The 9,302-nt window shown below is 39.5% G+C and overlaps 1 protein-coding gene across 1 annotated transcript in view; it reads right to left on the reverse strand.

Moving 5' to 3' along the window:
- The window catches only part of CORIN (corin, serine peptidase), a gene marked incomplete at its 5' end in the record, with an annotated part of 51,171 nt that overhangs the window by 6,080 nt on the left and 35,789 nt on the right, over positions 1-9,302 (reverse strand). Inside the window, 3 exons of the mRNA XM_010080637.1 lie at positions 250-424; positions 2,128-2,177; positions 5,080-5,202. Of these exons, the coding sequence (XP_010078939.1) occupies positions 250-424; positions 2,128-2,177; positions 5,080-5,202 (348 nt within the window). The remainder of the gene's footprint in view (positions 1-249; positions 425-2,127; positions 2,178-5,079; positions 5,203-9,302) is intronic.

Raw genomic sequence — 9,302 nt, forward strand, 5'->3', positions numbered from 1 at the left:
AGCACATCTTCATTTAGCTTTCATCAGTAGAGACGCCAGCAATGAATAATAAAGCATGTGAAAACCTAAACTGATGCTGGTTTATACCATTTACTTTCTTTGTTAGTCTCTTAAAACCAGGTCTCTGTGATTTGCCCTTCTGCAAAAGTCACCACCTACCCCCACCAGTGTGTTTGGTAGAGGAGGGAGGACCTTGTAATTCACATGTGCAAGTTTATATGAACAGTAAAACTGTGCAAGCACTCTCACCCTTCAAAGCAGTGTGCTACTGTCAAGACCCATCTCTTTGCAATCAAAACACAGCCACATATGTGTCCACTTGGATCACTCTGCAGGGAGCATTGCCATGGCCATCGGCCTGGGCGACTGGTCCTACCACCAAGGATCCGCTTGTTCATGCGAGCAGCTGGGCGACGGCCACAGTCTAGCGAGGAACAGATGCAGAGGAGAGTTAGTCATTACCACAAAGGCAGGGCATACAAGACCTTCTGCAAGAAAACTGGGCAGAGAACGATATTAACAGAATCATGAAATTCCACTGAACAATACAGTAAATGTAACAATACATCAACAACCACACAATAATATCAAACACATTGAGCTATTTTCATCCTTTATATCAAAGGATTTGCTCTCCTGATAGTAATTTTGACCGGCTCAGCCTGAAATATTAACCAAGCTGAGTTTGGGATCCTGACTTCCTTTCTCTCAGGAGTTACCAGGCTGCCCTTGGGAAGGATTCCTGGATTTATGTCCCTGACTTTCTCTCAGCTAGCAACATGTTTGAGCTACTTAGTACTAGTCATAAGAACTGCTTTTGGAAAATCTGCTCAGCAGTAACAAGGCTTTTCTTAAGCCAGGTATGAGGTGAATGTCACACTGTTTACTTAGCTACATGGCACCAAGTTTGCTTTGCCTGTGGAAATTACTAAGGGAGAATATTTGAAGATTGGATGACATTCCAGTACTCTGGCCATTCTACTTTATAAGCCACTTCCACTGGAAATTATACCAGACTCCCATTTTCCAGACAGTTACTTTTCTGAAATAGAATCATAGAATCATAGAATGGCCTGGGTTGAAAAGGACCATAGTGATCATCTAGTTTCAACCCCCCCGCCATATGCAGGGCCACCAACCACTAGACCAGGCTGCTCAGAGCCACATCCAGCCTGGCCTTGAATGCCTCCAGGGATGGGGCATCCACGACCTTGACTTTCGTTTCACTTTATATTCTGGATTTGTAAGATAGCAGACATTATTTATCCTGTTTATACTCATTCTGATTTAGAGAACAAAACACCAGCAGTTTCTGCAGTCATCCTCACAAAGGAGGTATGTTGCCATTGCATATATCTGTGGGAATTTAGTGGTGAAGAACTAAATTGGAGCAATGGTTATTTGTAACTTGTAATTCTTACTGTGTTCACTTAACTTCAGAGGGCAAGGGGTTTTAAGTGTACTTAAAGCAACATATATAGAAGCAAACACCCTTGACAGGCTTCTATGAGCTATTTTTTTTCTGGTGAGTAGTGAATGTTTTGATTAGTTTCCCAAATTAAGTCATGCTTTGTGACTAATTTTCCCTGTGTCAAGCTAATTCATAATTTAAGTGTTCTTCAGCAAAGTTCTCCTTGTCTGTAAAACATGATTTCATTGAAGATTAAGAATTTCTGCATTTTCAAAGGACTTCAACTTGCACAATCTGCTGTGCCTACAGACTTGGTCTGTAGCTTTCTACTTCAGGTTCTTCTGTCCCCTTGAGCTTCACAAATACACAGATCACAGCTTCAGCTCCCAGGCAGATGATAGCCTGCCAGACACTCTGGTGGTAAAAAGATACTTTCATCAGAAAGTTTTATCAAATTGATTTTTGGAACCTGACTGCTGACAAAATTCATTTTGTGGGAGCAGGACTGGGCTACTGCAATACACAGCTTCGTAGACAAAAAATAAGAAAAGCTGATGAAACTGTACAGAGTGGGGGGAGGAAAAAACAATGCAAGACTAGATGTTGCAGAGGTCTAGTCAAATTTCAGAATAAATCCACAATAATCATGTGCATTTGTTAAAGTAATTTAACACATCTTGAAAAACATCTTTGTTTTATATGCACTTCTCTCTTACCTTCTTTAGTACAAAAGAGAGCCACTTTGCTTCTGCTTCGACACATCTGTCTAAATATTGAAACAAGAACATGGTGGAAATCTCAATTAATTTATGTAATTTCTGGTAATTTGCAAATCAGCACAGGTGGTGTACTTGTTGTTGTAAACCAGCTGTTAAAAATTCCCCCAAACTGTAAAAAGAAACACAAGGAGCTTCTTATGCCAGATCATCTATGGTTTCCAGCATCTGCCTGGAGATAATTCAAAATATTTGTTCAGCTTCACAATGCATTTCGTAAGTGGGTGCTACATATTTTGCAGACTACCTCCCTCTCTGGGCACTGATCCAGCTCTAAGGTCAGCTGGGATGTACAGTCTGTCAAGTCTTAATTTATGACACCTGAAAGCACAGATATTGCCATTCTCCTTTTCCTTACAGCTGAAGGATAGAATTTTCTTTGAAATACCTTTGGTAACATGATCTTTCATGCCCTAAAAGTTTGTGTGTTTTGAAAAAATCCAGGAAGTTTGCAAAAGTAATTACTAAAACAACAAAAAATATAATTTCTGTTGAAAAATTTCAGATGAGAGAGGAAAGAAGTGATTCTTTGTCAAAGGAAGGGACATCCTTGTTAAAACAGTGCGCATTGTTGCTCAGCTAGCTGACTGCCTTTTTATTTCCACCACCCATGTATGTGCTTTTCTGAGGCAGATGCAGAGCTAAAGTAGACTGGATACACATTGCCCAGGTAATTCTTTGAAGGCTGTAATCCCAATAGGTAGGCAGTATCTTTAAAATTGCAGCCACCTAAAAAGAGGCTGCATTTGATTTTAAGTCATAGATACTAACGCGGGCACAACAGAGTGCAAAGCAAGCTCACCAGATCAGTCTGAAAGGCGCAGGCCTGTATCAGTGATCTGAACAGACCTCCGTCCCTTATATCGTGCATGGCCCATTCATACACTGTGGAAATGAGTCTACTTTCTGTTCCTGAAAACAGAGACCAGAAAATTCTGTTTCTGGAGGTAGATGGCCAACTTCAGGAAAGAGAAGAAGTCTGTGCACAATTTGGGGGGGGCATTTGCGCTCCATAAAAAAATATACAGAATATACCTGAGACCAGCCATATTCATGTTTCACACTCATTTCGTTGACTTACAGGTAGCAAGCTCTAAAAGAGAAAACTTTAAGCTTTTATGTGCGCTTTGCCATTCCTTCTTATCAAAATTTTGTGAAACTAGTGGTGCATTTGTAGATCTTGCCCAAGTTCCCAGTAGTCCAGGAGCCTGGCAGCTCTTTTAAATGTACAACATGCTCCACAGCACAGATGTTTTACATGGTGGAGTTCATCCAGATGAACATACCCAGGCTGCAGGGCTCAGGAGCACTTCCCAGCTCCTGGGTTTGCCTTGGCTTCGTGTTGGGAAGAGACTAAACACACACTAGAAAGCAAGTCAGGAACATGAGAAGTGAGTCAGGCCTGCAGGTCCTCCAGTGGGATGACCGGGAGCTCAATAAGGGGTGCACCTGATCTGCAGCGCATGCACAGCCAGGGAGAGCCATCTAGACAGGATGCCTGACACAGCCAAAACAAAACCAGCCTCACTCTTCATGCAAGGCCTTAGCTTCTCACTTCTTGTTACCCATTTTCTGGATTTGGGGAGACTGGAACATCTGTTCCTACCCATTACTTTCATCTCTGTAATAGCTTTATCAATAATCCTCATTACTGATATTTTATCTCCTTTAACTTGTACTTTGAGTGAAACTAGATCTTTTTTGCTACCAGATCTTGTAACTCAGGGGTGCCAAACCCTCTATGAACAAAATATGATTATGAACCTGCCTTTGCATCTGGTCACAACCCAAGGTGTTCTTGGATTACTCTGGAGAAAAGCATTTAGATACCATTAGGTTAGTGGAAAGAGACAGTAAGAAAGGAACAGAGATAAAAATAAAATTTTCAAGTATCAGGTACCATCCCATAATGGCCTTTTTCTAGATTAAGAAATAAAATGAACTTAAATGAATGGGAAAAATACTAATGTAAAACAGAACTAGTACAGAACTGAGATGCAGGAAAACAAAAGTAGGCACTTGCAGACACAATCTTTTCAGTATTCTGCCATTACAGAAAAGTTTAATTACAGAAAATAATGGAGCCAAGCAAAAGGAAAGTAGGTGTATTCCTCAGATTTGTGTCATCACACATGTTGAACCTCTGCCTTTAGCCAAGATAGTCTTTCCTTGTGAAACAGAAGGATTTTCTGTGTCAGGATGTTCTAAAGTCTCCTAGGCATTTGAAAGAGAACAGGGAAACAATGAATCTCCGTTTTGAAGAATGCAGTTGCAGATGGGAATTAGGTGGCTCTCCTGGTTTTGTTGTGTATGTTTAAGTTCGTTGGCTCTTCAGTCTCAAAGTCACACTTTGAATGCCTCAACCATGACATCCTGGCTTCTCATTAACAACCTGTTTAGTCGAAAGGAATATACCACCATCTGAAGCCAGAGGAGCTGATAAGGAAAGATATTGTTAAGTGGATATAGCTTCTGCCGAAGAAGCTGTGGTCATTCCAAATGTCTGAATCCAAACTACATGGGCTGCAGAGGATGGTAAGATGTTGCTGCAGGTTTTGCTATATACTACTTACTGGACTTTCTTGGACAGCAGGGATTTAATGAAGCTGTCCGATCTGGGCGCTTCAAGGGCATCACCTTTATGCCACTCCAGTGCTGTTAGTCTAGCAGAATGGGCCCCTAAGGATTCACAAGGTGGACTCAAAAGAGCCTACAGTTGTAGTAGACACTAAAATCATTACAGACTGTATCTTAACAACTCACATGAGTATGTGCTAGGATTTATACACAGATACCTTGGAGAAAAATAACTTACCAAAGGGAATTTGTCATCCTCCACTGATAAGTGACTACCCACAGCAGTGAAATAAATCTCATTTACCTGTTACTTACCCATTCACTAGAAGTGCGTGTAAAGTGGATGCATTTTTATCCTTCCAGTCTGAGTGCACATTCAACCATTTTTGATGCTGCATTTCCTCATTCTCTATCACAATTTCTGTTCTGGATGGCCCTCTGAAACAAGTAAAAGACATTCATAGACAGTTATGAAGGTGAAGAAGCCCTAGTGCCTCCTGTTTACTCCAAAGATATGCAGCTGAATGTTATGTCAAAGACACATGTGGCAGAAACATACTTAGGGGAATGAAATCACTCCAAGAAGCCACGCCAGCAAACATATTACTGTTGTATATGTTGTATTTTCTGACAAGAACCAGAACTGGAATCAGGAACAGCAAGAGCCTTCTGGTGGCATTTACTGCAGTACATACATTGACATACTGTTTCTGCAGTTTCTTGCCTCCAAGAAAAAAAAAAAATCTTCATATGTAGAAGAGGCAAAAGAAAAAATATTTTCTTACACTCCTATCTTTGGAAATCCATTTAAATTTAATAGTAAAGAACAGTCTGGGTCTTGTCAACAATACTGGAAAGTATCTCTGAGATATCTGTTTTGCAAAACAGAACAGATCACGGTGATGATGTCAAACCTGTCCTTCTGCAGCAAATTAACAGGAATATGAAAGTAAGTTAGAATGGTTCGCCAGGAGGTATTTTCATATATCCACTTCCTTGGTTTAGTTATTGCCTGATAGAATCAAGCCACTGAAGAAACTTCTGTTTTAGTAAATCCCAATTGCTAAAAGGAAAAAAAAGAGCGTATTTTTAAAATGGCTTTACAAGTCATGCAACTTTCCAGCACAGAACCATCCATGATTAGCCATCAATCCCTGTCAATGACAAGGACTTTCAACGACAGATCTCCTGCACACTGGTCCAAGGCCATATTCTAAATCCTAGTTCACAGAAAAGAGAATGAGAAAAGTTCAGAAGAACTGTGATGTGTCCTAAAACTTGCCTGTGAACCCCATCTCTCATGGCAGTACCTAGTAATACCATCCATGTTATTAAGTCCAATTTTCAGTATTAACTATATTTCTTTTAGATATTTACAAAAGTGCAGCATCCTTTACCCACTTGATTGCAAAAATTAACAAAGATCAAAGACTTCTGTTTTATGGTAAAGCTGTCAGTGCAACCATATGGAAATGTTTTCAACAGGACTGGCAGAATTAACTAGGCTCTGAGGTCACGGCCCTTAATCCTGCCTGCTACAGGACTTATTTCTCAGAACCTTCTCTGGGCATATTAAACAAATATCATTCCATGATCTACTACCCAGAATGTGCAGGCAGATAATAAGCACTTTTAAAGACTGTGGTTTTTCCTCATTTAGAGAAAGCAGTTTGCTGCAAAAAGAGCTTTCTTCCTCAGTGCCTGCCTATAGCAAACACATAAAACTCTCCTCTCCTCATTTCCATAATTTGGTCATTTCCCACTCTTTTTCCCAGCAAATATTCTGCTTTATGATCTTCTGTGAACAATTATGTTCACCACTTCATAACTGTGTACAGTGATATTTTATGTAGCTGTAAACAGTGTCTGATTTATAAAATATGCAACTGAAAAATGTGCAAAAAGGTGCAAATATGCCATCTGATGGATCTGAATCTACAGTATTGCAAATACCAGATTATTTTGCTGAAACCTCATTTCTAGCTGAAGAAAGCTGGAGACAATGGTTAGCATTTGTATAGAGACCAGACCATACTGGGAATTGCCAGAGAATGAAAAAACATGAGTAAGGACTTAGGCTGGTGTGAACTTCTGGGTCCAAGACTTTCAGCATCTGGGGAGAGGCTGCTATGCCAGGAGTATACATTACACCAGGGACTTAGAGAAAAGGAGGGAGGTAAAACAATGGGGACTCATTTTAGCCAGACCCATTCTGCGCTGCAGAAACACAGCAGGCAGCAGGTTCTATTTGGCTCTCTTGGAACCGTACCACACAATTTCTTCTGTGGACACACTAAAGAAAAGGGAAGAAGGATCTTTCAATGGACAGAGCCGTGTCAACTCGTGGTGTATAATTTCTTCATAAGAATATTTTGCTTTACTGAGTTTCTTACAGAATCCAACAACAAGACTATAGCTGCTAATTACTTTAAGACATCATTCTACATCTTTGAGTTCAAAATTAGCTCTCTTACCAATTTTTTTTTATTTTAACGACCTGCCGAAGTTGACCTAAATTAAGTCAACCTGCACAAAAGTCATGTGTGTAACCATATGTAATATTTTTCAAGATTTCAGACAAGCCACATAGAGAACCTTTTTTATGAAACACTTTCAGAAGGCTGTTTCACTTCTTGGGAGTTTTCTTCCCCCCGCCCCCTTTTGGTTTGCATATAACAGAACAGCTTTGTTCAGAAACTCAGTGTTGATTTAAGACTAATGCTTTTAATTATTACCTGTACTGCAGGTAATAATTAAACAAGAAACAACAAGAAAAACTGAAACTGTGTTTGTTGACTGAAACCATATATCCCTGGAACACAATGTGCAGTTTAAAGCGCTTCATTTTAAGAGGATATTCAGAAACTGGATGTGTCATGCAGATGGCTTTCAAATTTTCTAGGGGCCTATGGTACTGACACACAAGCAGAGGTTGAGGGAACTGGACTTGTTTACTTTTGCAAAGAGGAAGCTAAGGGACAATTCAATAGCAACCTGCAACTACTTGAAGAGGAATTAAAAGGTATTCAATAGCAACCTGCAACTACTTGAAGAGGAGTTAAAAGGTGATAGAATCAAACTTTTCTCTATGGTGCTGCATAGTAAAACAAGGGGAAATGGCCAAGAACTGCAGCTTTGGAGAGTCATAGCAGATGAAAAAGAAATACTTTTTCACTAGGAAATCAGAGCAGCCCTGGAAGAGAGAGACAGAGGAATCTCAATCCATCAAGGTTTTCAAAAATTGGCTAAACAGAGCAGTGTAGAGCTGATCTCATTTTGGCGATCGTCCGGCTCCAAGTGAGAGATGGACTAGATGTTCTCCAGATGTCTCTTACAATGGGGATTTTATGATTCTGTTGCACTGTACAAATACACTGTAGCAACCAGTACCTATGCTGAAGAGCTTAATATGAAAAAAGGCAAACAGTTACTAGAACAGATTTTTCATACCTAAGAACATCTTTTAACATTACAGTACAGTCACTGAAATAGCTACATCACTTAAGTAAATTTGTTAGTGACAAAACATTCATACCATGGTAACCATAATACCTGCCTTTTGAGTGGTGATCTTTGGACCAGATCTTACCCCAGGCTTTCAAGATTAACTTACAAATCCTACCTGAATCCACATGACTTTATAACTATTGCTATTTGGATGGAACCATTTGAGTACTGAAATATTATTTTAAAACCAATCAGGTTCTAAGAATCTATTAATTAATTGACTGTAAAAATTTAACTGTCTCAGGTGTCTCATACAAAACATCTGCAGTAAATCTACCCAAAAGAACTATGCTAAAGCTTCTGAGCTCAAACCTCTCAAACATAACACTCAATAAAGATACTTTAAGATGCCTATAGTCTCAGTCTATGAACTTCTCCAAGACCACATACTGAGTGCCATAGTTAAGGAAATGTACAACAGATGCAAAACAAACAGCAATATTTTATGATTTTTTTTCCCCTCTACATTTGAAGTCATAGAAATAGCAGTCTTAGTGATAAAAGACAAGCATGTCATTCACCTAGACTTTCATTAGGTCCTCTGCACCGCTTTCAAGAATGAAATGGGATTAGGACCTATAAAAAAAAATCCTTCCACAAGGCTTTCTTTCACTAAATAGTTAACCAAAACAGTTAACTAACAGAAAATCCATCCAAAATTAATCTTATGAGGCTATCTGATCCATCCCCTAATCCAAAAAAAAAGACCAACTACATCTAAATTCTCTCTGACAAACTTTTGTCTACCCTGTTTGTAAAAATCCCTAAGGATGGGGGATCCTCAGCATTTACAGGCAAAATATTCCAGAATTTACAGTTAGCATTTTTTTCCTAATGTTTGTTCTAAATCTTCCTACCTGTAATTTAAGCACATTACTTCTGCCTTATTTCCACTGGAAATGGAGAACAGTTTATTCCTTGCCTCTTTGCAGCAGTCTTTTATATATTTGAAGGCTCCTATACCTCCTTCCCCTGACTGACCACCCAGAGTTTTCAACCTTTCTTCACAGACGGTGCTTTCTAGGTCTCTG

This window comes from Pterocles gutturalis, unplaced genomic scaffold, assembly GCF_000699245.1.
Source record: "Pterocles gutturalis isolate BGI_N339 unplaced genomic scaffold, ASM69924v1 scaffold15221, whole genome shotgun sequence".
In the NCBI taxonomy this organism is placed as follows: Eukaryota; Metazoa; Chordata; class Aves; order Pterocliformes; family Pteroclidae; genus Pterocles; species Pterocles gutturalis.